General features: G+C 40.9%; 1 protein-coding gene across 11 annotated transcripts in view; it reads left to right on the forward strand.

Annotated features, from left to right (window-relative positions):
* CACNA1B (calcium voltage-gated channel subunit alpha1 B) overlaps nucleotides 1–18,431 on the forward strand; it is a 388,158-nt gene that overhangs the window by 285,710 nt on the left and 84,017 nt on the right. For all 11 annotated transcript variants that reach the window (XR_013225991.1, XM_077306495.1, XM_077306492.1 and 8 more), the window contains 5 exons: nucleotides 2,222–2,433; nucleotides 4,241–4,367; nucleotides 7,823–7,952; nucleotides 8,689–8,748; nucleotides 9,762–9,868. Coding sequence is in view for 10 of the 11 variants with exons in the window: in XM_077306495.1 (XP_077162610.1) it covers nucleotides 2,222–2,433; nucleotides 4,241–4,367; nucleotides 7,823–7,952; nucleotides 8,689–8,748; nucleotides 9,762–9,868 (636 nt within the window). In the remaining variant the exon portion in view is untranslated. The remainder of the gene's footprint in view (nucleotides 1–2,221; nucleotides 2,434–4,240; nucleotides 4,368–7,822; nucleotides 7,953–8,688; nucleotides 8,749–9,761; nucleotides 9,869–18,431) is intronic.

Consider the following 18,431-nt stretch of genomic DNA (forward strand, 5'->3'; position numbering starts at 1 on the left):
TGGTGAATACAATTTTCTAAGCTTCTTGATCAATTCTGCAAGGCCAGTGTTGCATCACTAGCCCAGTTCTCCAGACAATGAAGGATACCTTTGGGAAGCTTTTGTTTTAAACGTATTTTTAATGATTGCAAATTAACGGCAGATAAACAGAGCTTGAGGGATTTAAAAAAAAGGTATCCAGCCTGCTTGAATAATAGTTGATGGAAGGCAAGAAGTAGTTCACCTGGCTTTGAGTTTGTTATTAAGTAAAATTCAAAGTGTTGACTTTGACCTCCTGGAACAGTCTGGGGCACTTCTTAAGGATTGCTTACTTCTATAGAAGACTAGGCAGTCATTAAGATCTGAGTCATAGACTTTTCTTCATGTGCTCCTGCCTTTAGAGCAGGGGTAGTCAAACTGCAGCCCTCCAGATGTCCATGGACTACAATTCCCAGAAGCCCCTGCCAGCATTCGCTGGCAGGGGCTTCTGGGAATTGTGGTCCATGGACATCCGGAGGGCCACAGTTTGACTACCCCTGCTTTAGAGGTTAGGCAGGTAGTAATCAGGGCAAATGCCTTTCTCTGATGGCTTCCCCCTTGTAGAACTTCTTGCCCAGCCATATGTACCTGGTTCCTTTAATACTATCATCCAGGTACCAGGTGAAATCTGTTCCTTGCTTCCATTGTCTCTACACTGAAGGCAGCTGTTTCTTTTTCTGAGTTATTATTTATTAAATTTGTATAACTGCTGTTCTTGGAGAACTGGCTTCCAGCGGTTTACAGCATTTCATATACAAATCAATGCATTAAAGCCCTCATGACAATACTCAATAAGAACAATGGCGATGCAATGTTAAAATACTGTTTGCCATACATGCTCTCTGGATGGTCCAAAAAAGCAGGCAGATGGATAATTGGGCATAGGAAGGATCGATCTGGGAATCCGGGTCAGTCTAGTACTAGCCTCTGTCCCTGGGGGAGAGGGGAGCCGATCTTAGCCCCTGGGCCATCACTGACCTCAGACAAACAGCTGGTGGAAGAGCTCCATTTTACAGTCCCTGCGGAACTCAGAGAGCTCCGACAAGCCCCACAGCTCATCTGGGAGCTCATTCCACTAGGTAGGGGCCAGGACCAAAAAGGCCCTGGCCCTGGTTGAGGCCAGGTGTGCCTCCTGGGATCATTAACAAATTCTTACCCATGGAGTGGAGTGCCCTGCGGGGGGGCATAAGGAGGTAGGCAGTCCCTCAAGTATGCAGGATTTGTTCACTGCCGGTTCTGCAGTATTGTTTGAAAGTGGTTGTTTTAATTCAGTTAAGTTGCTTCAGATATTACCTTTGAATAGAAAGCTGAAGCAGGAATCTCAAGAGTGAGAGAAAGAATTAACATACTGAGATAAGAGGATTTCCCCTATTTTATTCCTTTATTGTTCTGGCATTTTACTTTGCACTGTGTTCTAATCCTCCAGAATTTCTGAAATTAATATAGGAACTGAGCATTTTGACTCTGCTGCATCCTTGCATCCCTTCAAATCTCCCCCCTTCATTCTGCACACATGTTGGATAATGCACTCTCAATGCACTTTAGAAAGAGATTTTCCTGTCTTGCACAGGAAAATACAGCTGCAAGACCACGTCGAAAGTGTATTATCCAGTATGTGCAGAATGAGTCAGGTACTTCATTAGCATTCATGTGCCCATTGATAAAATGCTACAAAAATTAGTTTTATAGGCTCATATGTTTGCCTATATCAAAATTATTTCATTTGTTTTTGCTGAACAAGTGCACTCTAATGTCATTTAAAAATGCATAATAATTCTTTATATAATCATACTTAGGATTTAATCCAGGCGTTTTTTTAAAAAATAGTGGGTCTTTTATGGTTAAACTGTCCGGATTGATAACTGGAGGGGGGCATAAATGGAGGGAACTGAAAGTTGTAGCACTGCATGTGCCGTTTGTATAAATCCGGGAAATAAAAAGTTATACCATGAAGGAATCCTAGTACCATAGATCTACCTGAAAAATAAAACCAGGAAATTCAGTACATAAAAATCTGAGGAGAAATTTGGATAAGAAGAATTTTGAAGGCATCCATTGTGATGAGGGATGGAGATCTGTCAACCTGGGATCTTACTGCAAAGTCCAGTGGAAGAGGAGTCAGGTTGTCAAGTAACTTCCTCTTGAAAAGCTAATAAAGCTGCACACGTGGGGTGAATGTATAATCCTTGCTTTTGCATTTCAGGGAAGGTCAAAGTGACACGGAGGCTGGTGGGAGTGTGATTGTTGCCCCACTGCACACCCTGCCAAGTACCTGTCTACAGAGAGTGCCTGAACAGCCAGAGGATGCTGACAACCAGAAGAATGTCACCCGCATGGGTCAGCCATCACTGGACAAAACTGCCACTGTGAACATTCCTGTCACTGCTCCTCCAGGGGACACGACTATAATTCCAAGTGAGTGTTTCTAGCTTTGCTGGTGTGTCTGAATAACAGAATCTTCAGCTCTCCTACAACTCCCTGGTTGCAAGAGAGCAAACCGTTTTGCTGATGACTTGAAATCAAAACACTAAGGTAGTGGGTGCCATCTTGGACGGTCGGGTGCAGAAGCATGATAACTGGGGATGAGCAAATGTTCCTGTTTTCCTTGTTTTGATATTTGCTCAAATTTTTGGTAACCTCATTTAGTTTTCGCCATTCTAGTGCTAGATGTATAGATTGTATTGACTAATTTTGTGTTGTATACAGGCATCGTAAGCCAATTCACAGCCTACAGGGCTATAGCACAGCTCTTTTGCTAGCATTTCCCAGGATTTGCATGGGGCTCCTACTGGAGAAACTATGAGCTGTCTGCTGCTTCATAGAGGATGGCCTATGGGCAAAAGAGATATCAGCAGCTATTGAAAGCTAGTTTTGGTACTACGTTGCAGGCTTTCTGCAAACTGACTGTCCCACCCGCCCTTTGGAATAATGGAATAATTAAGCAGATAAACAAGATCTTTGCTTTAACTGGAATTGAAGGATTTTTTTTCCAGCCTGATTTACAGTGTTCCAGGATTGGCCTGATCATGAGATTTGGTAGGCCATAGCTTGGCATGAATAGGGATAGGTTGCTACAATTTAGGTACAGAATTGCACAAATACTCTGAGGCAGAGGTAGTCAAATTTTGGCCCTCCAGATGTTCACGGACTACAATTCCCATGAGCTCCTTTCAGCTTTCACGAAGGCTGGCAATAGCTCATGGGAATTGTAGTCCATGGACATCTGGAGGGCCACAGCTTGACTACCCCTGCTCTGAGACCTCTATGGATGAAAGGCTGTTTCTTGCACCAGCTCATCAATGACTTGAGCAGTCAGACAGATTGAGAATGAGGCACCTTTGGTGCTGAGCAGAGGGGCTGGAGATGACACTTAGTACCTCTCAGCATGGCTTTATGTGTAGCTGAAAACTGCTGTCACTGAGGATTAGTAAAGACAGTAGGAACACTGGCAGAGTTTGGATTGTTGTGTATGTGTGCCAAACACTTAGTGTTGTGGTGGCCTACTTGTTAGCCAGAAATCCACCTTCCAAAAGTAGGACAAGTTTCTTTGTTGATGTAGACCAGCCATTAATACAACCTACTTTAACTCAGTTGTTCATGTCTCATTTCATTTCAAGTGCTTCTTCCACTGTTTTATATGCATCTGATGCATTATTTATGCGTACAGAGTATGTGTGCATTATATATCATGTACATACATAATGCAATTTTTGATATGCAAGTAATGGTGAAATGTGCACATTTCATAGGGAAAATTCAGGGAAATAAAACAGAAAGTGGTGCAAGAGTAAAGAATAACAAATTAGTTTCTTCTTCCTTAAAGAAGAAGAAAATTAAAATGGAATTTGGGGGATTGAAATAGCAGCTATGAGAAGTTTGAAAGCATCCCTTGAAGTAACATAAGGCTAAATGGGCTGTAAAATGGTCAACCATCCACCCTTTGTTGCCTTCATTCAGGAACTTTTGTCTGTAAAAGCACTGCAATATGTGCATTTTTATATTACGCTCAGTGCCATCAGGCAAAGCCAGTTTTCTTTTTGCTTTTGTGTAGCATCTAGTATAGCTCAGTTTCATGATAAATGATACAGTTTAAAGATATATATTAAGTTGACCAATGAACTGGGTAATAAATGGTTGAGCAGTCTATTTAAGGTAAAAAAAAATCTTCAAATAAATTGGAATCCCTTCTTGTGATGCATGCTCCCTTTTGGCTTCACTGCAGTGAATAATATTGAATTTGAAATGAAAACAGAAGAGAAGAAAGACATGGATGCTGATGACTTGACCAAAAATGGACCGAAACCAATCCTGCCTTATAGCTCCATGTTCATTCTAAGTCCTACCAACCCGTGAGTTAACCCAACTATTTTTCTGTCTTGAAATCTATTTTCCAGTAATGTTGTGCTCTTCAATTTAATGATAATTTGGGACTTGGGACTTGTTTGGACAGTGCATGGCACCTATGAATGGTGGGGTGCATGAAGAAAGGAGAACCTATCTTATCTCCATACAAACCTGATATGCCTTTGAAGATTCAACATAAGTTTGCCATCTGGAGTCTTTTTATTTTTTTTAATGATTATGGAATTTATTAAACACATTTTGTATATGCGTTAATAACTTAATGTATAAGACATTTGCATACAAATTTTATATTTTTCTGTCACTTGACAGCATATGTGGAGAATTTTTGATCCTTTTGCTTCATGAAATGTGATATGGCCCATCTGGTGAAGCTAAACAAGTCTGTTTTTGGTTAGAGGTTGGATAGAAGACCTCCTTGAAATCTCACGCAAATCACTTGTAACAGAATTAAAACAGAGGATAAAGAAGTAAAATAAACACACTGCTAACCAAGAGATAATTTTATTGACTAAATAGATTCTTGGTTTCAAATATTTTCCAGACTTCCTGGTACTATGATCAAGAGTGCAGCTTCAAACTAGGTGTAAAAATTATTCATTCCGATCAATCAGTTTTATTTTTATAACCCACCCTTTCCTAGACAGTTCAGGGCAGGTAGTAACAGGTTTTCAAAACTGTCAATACAAATTTACATTAAAACAATCATATCAGTTTTTAAAATGTCAAAAGCCACTTCCTCTTTGATTAAAATCATTTTCTGAAGGAGCTAGGCCAGGGGTAGTCAAACTGCGGCCCTCCAGATGTCAGTGGACTACAATTCCCATGAGCCCCTGCTAGTCTTTGCTGGTAGGGGCTTATGGGAATTGTAGTCCATGGACATCTGGAGGGCCGCAATTTGACTACCCCTGGGCTAGACAGTGCTGGATGGATTTTTTCTTGAGTGGATGGATTTTCAGGCAGGGGGACAAGCACCTATTAGGTCTTCCTTCCTTCCTGGCCTCAACTCCAGTTTGCTCATAACATCTGAATATAGCCTCAAATAAGAAATGTGGGATTGGTTATGGAATACAAAAGAAAGAAAGAAGAGAAGATTGTGAAATATCAAAGAAGCTAATCAACATTCAATCAGGAATTAAAAGAGGAAGGCATCCTTTGAGAAATATGTGGACATTAATTAAGGTAACAAATGGAGATGTTCAGCTACTTGGCACCTCTTGAAGACTCACAATTTCAAAATTAATTAGAAGATCAGAAATATTAGAAAAACAGCAGCATTCTCACATTATTAATATACCTTCTGCCTATCAGAAAAACCTTGTTCATTCTAAACAAAAAACCTTTATTACAATACAGAGAAACTGTCATTAATTTATATTTAGCAACAGAAGCTACAGTGTAGCTTAAACATATATAATAGAAAATGTACTGTAAGGGCAAAGGTTTATTTTTCATTTTTCTTGTCCTATTTTCCGTTTAGCAGAAACATCCCCTATCAAACAAGCTCTTATTAGTGAACCCATTATAGAAAACAAAGTCAGCTATCTGAACAACAAACTCTCATATTTTATAAAAATCTGTCATCTTTAAAGTGACACATTTATAAAAAATTGTTTCTTACTTTGAAACTTCCCTATCATCTTCACTAACATCTGTCCATCAGAGCTGCATGATAAACATTAAAGATTTCAGTTAATTCAATTTCTGTGGAATATCTGTATAGAGGGCAGTGCATGAAGCGCATTTTTGTGGTTTGGTTCAAGGCTGAGCCAAGAACAGTGATTTAAATGGCTCGGAATTGAACTCAAGAAAGCCCCTTTAAACAGCTGTGAGGTAGGTAGCAATTTCAGACAGCTTAGCCACACAGATCAATTTTCTTCCTACTCCTAAGCTGTTTAAAGGGGCTGTCAAAGAAAGCCCCTTCAAACAGTTGAGCAGCACAGAGCAGTTTAAACTTTAAATTATCTGCAAGGCTGAGCCAAGAACAGTGATTTAAATGGCTCAGAATTGAACCCAAGAAAGCCCCTTTAAACAGCTGTGACGTAGGTAGCAATTTCAGACAGCTTAGCCACACAGATCAATTTTCTTCCTACTCCTAAGCTGTTTAAAGGGGCTGTCAAAGAAAGCCCCTTCAAACAGTTGAGCAGCACAGAGCATTTTAAACTTTAAATTCTCTGCAACAGAAAGTCCAAAAGATTTTATGGCTTTCTGTGTTACCCGAATTGCATGCACTCGTGTCCTAGAACACATGTCTTTGAGCTTGTGGGGAATGTAAATGAAAGAAAATAACAAAAAGACACACAAATAGCTAACACATCTACAACAATAAAATCAGAGTCCAGTAGCACCTTTAAGACCAACAAAGATTTATTCAAGGTGTGAGCTTTCGAGTGCAACCTCAGACACTTACAAACAGCCATATAGAGAAAGGGAAGAAGGGTGGAAGGCTTGGTATAATTACCTGTCCGAAGAATGGAGAGCCAGAGGAAGTGGCATGAGCCAGCATGGGAGGTCCCGAGTTGGAAAGCACTCAGAGTGGCTGTCTGAATCCATGGTATATATGGGGTTTTGGGGAGGGGGCTATGTGACAAGACTCAGGTGAGCACCTGATGGGATTTTCCATGGTTCAGGATGTTGGACAAGGACCTGGCCGGATCTGGAGATGGCCATAGATGGGCTTAAACAAAGGTGTCAATGTTTCTGAGGAAGAGAGCCATGGAACTCAGTGGGTCCAGCGGTAGGGTTTGGGGAAGAGATTTCCCCTGGCAGAGGGGCCAAGTATGGATATGTTGCAAGACAAATAGGTTTGCCTAGGAGCCCCTGGGCAAACAGGATGGAGCCAGTCCACTCAATCAGCAATACAATGGGGTGGGAGGTAACCTGGGGGGCAAGATTTGAGCTAGGAGGCACCTGGATTAGGCAGAGGCTGTACTTTGGGACCTAAGGCAGAGAGCAAGATTTCTAAGATGGAGTCTGACTTGGCTTAGTCAGACCTTAGCAGTGTGATGGCTTTGGCTTAAGCCTAGACTATTGAGGGGTGCCATTGGTTGTAGAAGACAGTGTGCCTGTCTGTGAGGCAGGGGGTCCTGCCATACTTAACATACTTAACATCGGATAGAGCAAAAAGCATGAGAGACTTGGACTCCCTTTAAATCCCTTCATTCTGCTCTGGTCAGGAACTAGCACAAACCCCATGAATTGCCTTAAATGTTCATGAAAGTCCTTGACAGTAGACCCATCACAAACTTTGGTTCCTGAACCACAAACAGGGCAAAATTCATCATGGTTCAATTTGTGCCCATCTGTAGCATACATTTTTCTCATTCTTGTTATCCTTTCTAGCATGTTGCCCCTACCAACAACTTTTGGAGATGAGTGTTCTTGTGGAGTAGCTCATAGCAGAATAGCTCTTCCTTGTGATTTTTTTCTTTGGCTCTTTCAGAATCCGGCGCCTATGTCATTACATTGTGAATATGCGTTACTTTGAAATGGTCATCCTCATTGTTATCGCACTCAGCAGCATTGCATTGGCTGCTGAAGACCCAGTACAAGCTGAGTCACCAAGGAATGAGGTGAGTAGTCTTGCTATGTCAAAATTTTACACGGTTCAAGTTTTGCTGCTAAAGTTGTCATTCTTGGCAGCAGGGAAATATTGGTGACAAACCTCTGTCTTCTACCCTTTCCTGCATTTTGTGTACTTCTTCATAGCTGTGTTTGCTCCATTCCCCATTGCTAGAGCAACTCTGGGGTATTGGTATGCACATCCTACTGGAAGTAATGCAAGGCAGAGGAAATATCCCTTTTTCCAAGAAATCACAGTTTGAACACCAAGCACTGACTGACTAAGCAAAAACAGGACTGACTTCCAGAACCCCAATTTTTATTTGTTTTGCATAGTCGGTCAGTGCTTGGTGTCCACACTACAATTTCTTGGGAATGGAGGATGCTTTCCATTGAAAAAATACTTAAAAGTTAACCCGATGATTTCCTTGCTATGATAAATCTTCTGCTGAACGAAGGAGTTCTTGGAATGGAGGAGACAGTCCATCCCCTTGGTGGTTTTCTGACAGTGGAAGGGTACCATCCTATGTCTCTTTTGATTGCTGTGAGTTTTAATCCAGAAACAAAATGGCGCCATGTTATGAAAAATCTGGGGATATTGGTTACGGGAGAGTCATACTATGGAAACTTGTGTTGACGATACAGTTATAGTAATAAAATCCACTCCTATAGGAACCCCATTCATTCTTTGCTGTTCTTGTATAAGATCTGTCACCTTTTCAACCAAGTCTCTTATTCTGATTTTAGGCTCTCAAGTACCTGGATTACATATTTACTGGTGTCTTTACTTTTGAGATGGTGATAAAGGTAAGAATCTCTTTTTGGTTCTTTTAGCAGATGTCGGCATCATTCAGTTGGTGACATCTAGAGATATCTGGGCAATGGTTGCAGCTCCATCCTTCCCAGGTGCAAAATAACCACTTTCAGTTGCAATTGTGGCATTCCACGTCCATTTTTGCAACAGTCTTGAGAACACCATGATTAGCTGCACCTGATCCCTTGTTACAAAGTGTCTGGTTTTCCTCGGCAGGGGGCACCCCCATGTGTACTTCACAAATGACTTTAAGGCATTGCCCCACAGCCAATCCTACCCTACAGGCCTCATTCCAGCTGTCCTTCACACTCAGTTCCCTGTAGCCCCACCCTTTCTTCCCACCATGGCCAATACCAGCAGCCATCCCAGATGATGGAAAGGGCACCCTAACCCACTGGAAAGCAGGCTTGAGAATTGCTTGTGTTGACTGTTGATGGCCTCCTGAGAGTTCCATGCCCCTGGGTTCAACAGGCCTCCCAGTGGATGCCACTGCCTCGTTCCAGTCACCCAGTATCTATTGGTATCTGCAGAAGTAAGCAGTGGCTGACGAAAACTCAAACCTGCCACATTTTTTTTTAGTCTTTAAGGTTCTACTGGACTCATCTTGATCTATTTCTTGGATGGCTCACTAACAGAAAGAGGCATGCCTGAGGGTGATGCTCACATTGATTTAGGGATACGAGGTTATATATATCCCCTTATATACTCTTTTTCCAATGTAAGTATGGTGCTAAAAAAAAAACTCAGTTCCTTTGTGGTTCTTTTCTGTTAGCACAAGTCAACACCAATGGTCAGTTTACACCTGTCAACATTTAATGGTCTTTAAGTCTCACCAGCAAGGTGTCAGTGGGAAGGTCGGTTCATTGCAGAGTGAGCTCTAAAGGTGCTACATTCTTTCTTCCTTTGCCATCCATTCAGTAGTGAAAGAGATTTCCTGCAGCTGTGCATATGTGTAAATGTTAATATATGCTTGAAGCCTTTTGCTCTGCTTTTGATTCCTGTGTAGATGATAGACCTGGGACTCATCCTGCACCCCGGAGCCTATTTCCGTGACCTCTGGAACATCCTGGATTTTATTGTGGTCAGTGGGGCTCTTGTGGCCTTCGCCTTTTCGTAAGTAGCTTTTCTTTTGGGGGACTCTGATTTCCTGAGCAGAAAGTGAGGCAGTGCTGAACTGGAAGTGCTGGTAGCCATTTTCAAAAAAGAGCCTTTGAAGTCATCCATTCCTGTTGACATTGGGAACATAAAAGTGGCCACACCTTGCTTCAGAAGAGGAGCAGGATGTAAATCATGTCGTATGAGGTGGTTGAAGTTCTCTCCTTCTGCAAGCCACATTTTTAACACATACAAGACCAAAAAGTTTGCCTCCTTCTGTTCAGATCTTTCCACCAGAATCCATCCAGTAGACAGAAATTAGAGCAGGGGGCTAAGAACTTCTAAAAATATCCTTTAAAAGATTTAATTATATTAAATATCAGTATAAGATTTTTAATTTCAAAAAAGTTGGTACATGTAGTTTATTACGGTCATAGACCATCGCATGTTAAATACAGATACAAACAATAGAAAGCCATCTAAATAAACTAAAATCACATAAAAGAATATGAAACTTAAGCATAAAACATCATAATATGCCCTAGCCACTATTACCATCAGTTATCTTATTTCAGGCTCTGCACAAATTAGCAGAGAATTTGGGCACTTAGCTTGAGCACCATTCAATAATCTGTCTAAGCAAGTCTCCTCTGAGCAATCGTGGAGTTCACCCAGGAGTGGCTCTTTATGGTATGGGCAGTGAAGGTGAACATAACCTATAGATTCTATCTCTCCCATTGCACATCCCTTTCAGAGTAAGGGATCCTCTTATACTTGCCCTCAGGAATGACTATATGTAGGGCTTCACATCTAGCCAATGTTAAAGCCCATGAATTGAGATTGAGCTCAATAACTGATAGGTAAGGGACCAGTGACATAATATATCTTCTTTCCACCGGGGCTCTAAAATAGGGTAACTTACTTAGGTCTTGCTGTTAAAAAAATTCACCTTGCCTTCACTGTCATTTCAGTGCCTCTGCACTCATTGATCAGAACTCTGGAAGACAGGAGCAGATCGGCATCTTGCTGAACAACAGAATCTAGTTGATACGCTTTCCCCATTTCCCCTCCTTTTACCCATGCTGGGGGCAATATGAGCATCTATGAATTTTCCTCAGCAAGAGTAATAGCAACTGGGAGGAAGGGACTCATTGGAGAAACAGCGCAGAGAGGAAAAGATGTTATAACCTCTTTCTTGATGCATCTATCTTCCCTCAGCCCCACAGCTGTATTCTTCTGTCTTTTTCTTTTTGAAGTGATTGACGAGAAAAATGATTATGGGGCTTCATGTAATGTCTAGTTCTGCCCTTCGGTGAGAGGACAAAAAAAGCCCCATGTTTCTTGGTGGCTGAGAAAAGACATCCATCTTTGCTCAGGACATCCCTCTAGCTGTTGCTCTTTGTTATTTTTGCACACCCTTTTGGAGGCTTCTTATGCCCTAGGTTGGTTGGGAATGCATCAAAACCACAGCAATCTTTTCCTTTCCAGTAAAGGCAAGTGTGAGTCAGAGTCCTAGAAGGCTCCAAGGCAGATTTATACAACGAGTATTTGGTGTAGCTGGGGCCTGCGGGTTGTAAGATATGCCAGATAAACCAGGAGTAATTGGCAACAATGTTTTTGTCTTGTCTGGAAACTCCACTTGACAATATTTTCAAAATCTGCTCTCATGTGTTCAAAATGGCATTGCTTTTCCTGATATGTTCTCCAAGTTTATTCTTCATTACTGTCCATATTTCTCTATAAGTGGGGTTTTCAAACTGCTCTCTGACATCTTGAATTTAGCTGGTTGACAGCTTTCCCACTTTAAGCTCCTTGTTTAGTACAGATCTTCACATTGCTTGTCTGATCTTTTGAGAACAACAACCCAATTTGTGCAACTTGATGGTTAGATGCTTTCAGGATGTGTTTCTGTTGAAGGTGTAGAATTGGAGAAAGATTTTCTCCAAGCCATAGAGGGGTCTTTCGCCCATTAATTCAGAGGCAGAAATGCAGATTGTTCTGCCTGCCTGCTGTAGGACTCAGGTGTGTTCTAGGAAAAAGAGGGGCAGGGAGAGAACCATTTCTAAGAAGCTTTGCCCTGAGTTCACCCTAGAAAACTGTTGAGTATGTTTGGTTGGCTGATGGAAGCTAGATAGAAACTGATGGCTCTTGCTATGTAGATTAATGAATCTAGGCTGAAAATACTAGTGACTGCTCTGGCTGCTACTATCTTGCCAGTGCTAATCAACAGACCCTATGGATGTCTTGCAAGCCCCACACCTTTACCAATAAGCCAGTCAGTCACCATGTAGGTATGGCCAAGTCTTCATTTTTATTTCAGGAGTGGTGATACCACTCTCAGTATGCTCCCAATGTCAGAGGTATGGAAGGTGACAAATCGAGGATACTTCATGGCTCTGGAATTTGCTCATAAGGAAGCTTTTTCTTGAACCACTCTTTCTGGTATTCTACTATATCGTCAAAAAAATTAATCAGGACTTCTCCAAGTTATGTTGCCAATGACATGGTTTTAAGAACTTGGGATTTCAATAATGCTGGTTATAAGATCATTAGAATCATGTGGTAGTAAATGTTGATTTGACTGATAATGATAGTTTTGCTTTTCTTTTATCTTTACAACGTTGTTATCTACTTCGAGAGTCCTTTTTGGGTAGAATGGTGGATACAGCCTTTGTGAGATTCATAGAAGGCTTTAGGTTGCTGAATGTACTTAGGCAAAGAAAACTAATGCAATGAATGCTCTCTGGAAATATAAAAATAAGCAGCTTCTCAGCTCTAAATATAACCATATATAATGTATAACGATAGATAGATAGATAGATAGATAGATAGATAGATAGATAGATAGATAGATAGATAGATAGATAGATAGATAGATAGATAGATAGATAGATAGATAGATAGATAGATAGATAGATAGATAGATAGATAGATAGATGAGCTTTACAAAAAGTAAATGATACATAATATTTTATTTGTATAGTGTCCCATCCCCATTTGCTCAGGGTGCTAACAACAGTTTAAAACAATAAATGAGCTTTACAAAAAGTAAATGATACATAATATTTTATTTGTATAGTGTCCCATCCCCATTTGCTCAGGGTGCTAACAACAGTTTAAAACAATAAATTCTAAACAATAAAACAGCAGTCCTACACACACAAAAACTGCCTCCTGTTATTGTCTTGTGGGGATTTGTCATGGTTTGGAGGGGTCCCTGTTGATCAGTGTTTCAAATGGGGAGGCCTGTATCTTATAATGTCTTTGCCTGACATCAACCATCAGCTTGTGGAACAGCTCAGTTTTGCAGGCCTTCCAGAATTGTGTGGGATCCCAGCGGGCCCTGACCTCTCCAGACATAGCATTCCACTCTGGTCAAGGCCAGTTTTATCTTTCCAGGGCTGGGGACCCTAGCAGATTGAAACTGCCTGATCCTAAATTTCCTTGGGGGTTACAGGGGAGGAGGCAGTCCTGAAGATACAGGGGTCCCAGACCATTTAGGGCCTTGAATATCAGAATCAATACCTTGAATCTGATCTGTTCTCCAACCTGAAGCTAAGTCTCTTGCCAGCCCCCAAGTAAGCTTTGTGGCTGAGCAGAGATTTTGACCTTGTACATTCTCACATCTCAAACCTAAAATTCTCATTGACTTCTCTTCGCACACTCGAATCTGTTAGGCAAAACCGGTTTTCTAGATACCTATGTATTATTGAGTCTTCTGTCCACTGAGATGCAAGGTAATTGTTCGGTGCTTTGTTTAGAAACACAGTTACAAAATGGCTGTGTTGTAAAAGAGTGTGCATTTCTTTATTCCTACCTAATAGCAACAGAGTTGGAATGTTGTCAGCAGAAAGGTGGTATTTTTGTCTAGTCCCATTACATTTTCCAAACTTAATTCATTTTGGCCTTGACATGTGGGGTCTTTTTACTGGCTGTCATGTGTCTTGAAATCCTGACCAGTGAGTCAGAAACCTTTCCTTTCACCAGAATCTTAGAGTGTACACATGCCATTGGAATCCCCAACAACGGAGTACACAAACTCTCATCCTTCTCACTTGGACATCTGTCCAAATCTGCTTCTCTGTAGTTCTGCCTAAGATGATCTCCCTCTGGGCTATAAGAGGTCCCTTTTATAGAAACATGATTGTTGTCATAATGGTACTGTATTACTGTGTTTTGAATCTGGAAAGACATTTGGAGTACATTCTTTCCCAAGTATCCTTGCGGATTGAATAGTGAAAATGGAAAAGGGATAAACATGTATTCATTCCAAACGGTAACAGCCACAAGGCATAGCAGTTTTCAGCACCAACCCTGCCTGTTCACTTTTATAGATGCATGAAAAGATTTCCCCTTCTGTTCCTTTATCACTTTGTAATTCTGATCTGGCGGCAGCTTTCAGTTCCTTCAATTCCTTTGCATATCCCACATCAGCACATTGTTTTAAAACAAAAAGCCTGCAAAGAAAAGCAGCCTTTGTGGAATTGGGCACATGATTGCATGGAGACTGTCATTTTATTGCATTTTACTGACATCTATATGCACTGCAGCACATTGGCGAAGGGCTGCATTTGAAATGATATTGATTCAGCTGCATGGGACCGTATCAAAAATTGTTTTCTCTTACTGTTTTGTCAGTTCACTTGTGTCATGAGGGAGAAAGGTATGAATGCACTGAAAGAACTAAGAGTTACAACAACAAGTGGATGCACAGTGCTCTGTAATAAATCTGGAAATTAAAAAAAGAACAATAAGGTATTGCTAAGGCACTGGTTTCCCTTTGGAAAGAAGAGCAAGTACTCCAGGCCTCTAAATCTAGTGGAAAATGTAGGAGAATTTCAGAATCTCCCATCCTTCTTTGTTTGTGTTTAGGAATAGCAGTGAGTTTCTAAACAACATTTGTGTCCAGTGGCACCTTTAAGACCAACAAAGATTTATTCAAGACGTGAGCTTTTGTTGCATGCACACTTCCTCAGATAATGGAACAGAGATGATAAGAGTACAGATTTAAGGAGAGAGTAAATTAGTAGCAAATTAGTAAACAGCATCATAAGTCCAAATATGCAGTATGATAATTCTTTGCTAGAAAAGCAGTCCTTTGTGTTCAATTGTCATTCATTAACGTTGTGGCAGTGAAAATGTAAAGTGTGAGTTTCTAAGAATTTCTAGCTCATAAACCTTACTTTCCCCTCTATAAGCATTTATACGCAAGGTAGGTCCACAGTGTGATCCATACTTCCTAACTTCTGTAATTGTTCTACAGCTTCTTTGTTGCTCCGTCAAGGATTTGTACTGGGCACCTTGAGGTTTTGGTGTGAAGTTTCACCACTGGGCTGCTATGGACTGATGAGAAGGAGAGTTAGAAACAACTGGAGTATTTGTCAGAAATGGCTGGGTTCAACAAATGCGTAGTTAGTTGGTTTAAAATTAACACTGTGCCATGTTTTTGAACACTTCCTTCTGAAGTGAAAAGGAAATCTGAAAGTATCCTGGCCCTGTCTACAAATGTGAAGGATGGGTATGCATGCATGCAGTTGTTTCACTTCCTGTTTTCTTTGTGAAAAGGGTTCGGTGGGAGGGAATTTTTAAAAATATGTTTGCCTTGAAGTTATTGTGATGACATGCACTTCCTTTTTGCCACTGACTCTGTGCTTTTTCTTTGTCTTCCTCTTGCTGGGATCTCTCTGTAGGAGTGTCATGGGGTAATACACTATTTCTGTCCCTTGCAGCCTTGCTATGCCTGCGTATGCACACAGCCATCACTCTGATGACCTATTTTACACCTGTTCCATTGACTGTTCTGCCCTTCTGTTACTCATCATTGGTGACATTTCCTTTTCCCAACTTAACAGATCTCATTTGCTTACATTTGCTTTATCTGGATTAACAATATAATAACACAAAGCCAAACTTCCAGAGCTGCCATATCCAGTTTTGGTCTCTGCCAAGGTCTATTGCAGAGAACTAGTTTTTGGTCTGTGATAAGAGCTTGTCAGAGAAGAAAGTGGGTTACAGGCTATATCCTGGGGATCTTTGTAGTACTTTAGGAGCATATCAAGGTTTCTAAGTAGTAGCACACAAAAGAAATTCCACAAGAGTTTCAGCAATTGCTAAATTCAAGAGGGTAGCCATGTTGGTCTGAAATAGCACAACAAAATTTGGGCCCAATGGCATCTTTAAGACTAACAAAGATTTGTTCAAGGCAGTGCATACACTGTTCTTCAAATGATGGAACAAGGATCATAAGAATATAGATGTAAGGCAAAAGTAAACTAGTAGCAAATTAGTAAAGTGTGTCATATCCAAATTATGCAGTATGGGCTCAGTTGTCATTCACAAAAACATTGGAGAAATAAAAATGTCAAGGTTAGTGATTAATGGCAGACACTTTCCCAATTGTGAAAATAAATGATTAGAAGTTGCTTGCCCTATCCGTCTCTACCCAAGCATGGAAGCTGTGCTAGTTTATTATCTTGACCTGAGACTAGAGAGTTAGATTCTAAATTACGTTACATACTACTTTCATGACATTACAGTCACATTGTCCCAAATCAAATAAAAGGAAGAGGAGATTGTAAGGAATGTGGATATAAGAGTTGAATGAGGTTAGCATATGTAGTGAGGTTAAAAAAAAAACAATGTCCTTACTAAGGTTCAGAAGAGCAGCCCTTTCAGGACCATGGAGAGCTCCATTGTTTCTTGCTTGGGCTCTTAGTGACAAGCTCCCTTTCTGAGATGCATGGGATATCAAGGCTAGTCAAACTGCGGCCCTCCAGATGTCCATGGACTACAATTCCCATGAGCTCCTGCCAGCATTTGCTGGCAGGGCCTCATGGGAATTGTAGTCCATGGACATCTGGAGGGCCGCAGTTTGACTACCCCTGGATGTTGTGTGTATCAGGTCTGAAGGGGGGGGGGGAGGGAAATTTTCTATCCTAAATAGAAGGGGAGGAAGTGAGGTCCAATCAGCCAGAACCAGATATTTCACAAGATGAGGAGTCAGATAATTAGAAAAAGGACACAGCCACTGAAGGTGGCATCACAAGCAGCAAGTTTCCATTTGAAAGAGAGATTTTCGAAACAGATGAATTCTCATCTCACAGAAGAAGAAAACAAGTCAATATATTCTACTGCTTCACATGGATAAAAATACAGCCAGATTCCTAACTTTGTGTAGTCTAACTTATTTATGCAGTAGCCTCCTTCTATGTCTATTAACATTCTGAAGGATCTATCTGCAAGGGAACTCTCCTGTTCCCCTTACCATGGAAGTATGTGAGTTTTCTCCAGAATATTAAGTCAGCATGGTGTAGGAAAGCCCTGCTTAGAACATTACAAGTGGGCCTTATTGGCAACTTGCAACCTTACAGATATAATTAATACTCAGCTGAGGATGTATTTGGCTGTAAGGAACTGGTTGAATTTATTTCATGTACTCAAACCCTGGGCTTCATAAGACATGCTGGGGGGGATTGGTTCTGACTTGATAACTGAGCCTTTCCTATTGACTGCAGCCACTTACAAGCTAGCACCGTGAATGAGCTCAACTGGATTAGTTTTTGCATCTTCTTTGTGCTGAGGGCTGTGGTCATGAAATGAATGAGCTGTGTTTTAGAAAGAAAGAAACTCTCTCAGGTACTGAGCAGCCATCCCAAAGGCTATTCAGTCAAGGCAGTAGAACACCTCGATTTTGAAAATATTGTCTCTTATTCATTTTCTATTTTTTAAAAAAAAATGCCCAAGAGTGTTTTTGGACTCAGCTGTTTTAATAGTCTGTGGGTTGAAGGAGCTTAGTTTGCTAGCGGCCCATAGGGTTACATCCACTGGATTTCTCAAAAAGATTTCCCTAATTGCAAGAATTCTCCTATTGCCCAGACATACCATGGCATTCTGGAACAATGTTTGTATCCTGCCAAACGGTAGTTCATGTGCCTATGCTCACGTTGGAAACAGCTAGATTTTTATGTATATTGCATACACAGACCGTTTTTTTTATCCTCCTCGTGTGAGGTTTGTGCTTTTACTGTATTGGCTATGGGTGAGTCACTTTTCTATTTTATTCCATGGTTGATCTGAATCTTTCTGCAGGAGAGGTCAAACCATTAGATTTATAGCCTTACCATATGCTTGAAAAATGACCTGAATGGCTCATACATGCATTTGCAATTCTCATTCAGTTGGCTATGAGATATATTCCAGCCATAGCCAAGAGTGGACTCTACTGCAACAGCAATCTGTTTCCAGCCCTTATGACTTAAGGCCCTTCATTATGATGGCCTGTGGATACATCCTTCTGTGTTCTTTCTCCCCCTTTGCTTTTGCAGTCTCCTTTTCAATCTTTGACTGCTCTGCCTGCAGAGCAACTCTCACGTCTGCTGACTGATCTATTCTGATGTCACAATGGCCATCAGCAAATGAAGATAGTCAAGTTGTTCCGGTTTCTGTTAGTTTAACTGCAGTAATGTCATAGAGGAACTGAAGCAGATGGCTAAGCATTAAAAGAGGGCTGTCTGAGACCTTAACACTGGAATTTGTGGGATTAAACAGCACAAGCATTCATTTCACCTCTATAGGCTTTCAT

The sequence above is a fragment of the Paroedura picta genome, chromosome 12, assembly GCF_049243985.1.
Source record: "Paroedura picta isolate Pp20150507F chromosome 12, Ppicta_v3.0, whole genome shotgun sequence".
In the NCBI taxonomy this organism is placed as follows: Eukaryota; Metazoa; Chordata; class Lepidosauria; order Squamata; family Gekkonidae; genus Paroedura; species Paroedura picta.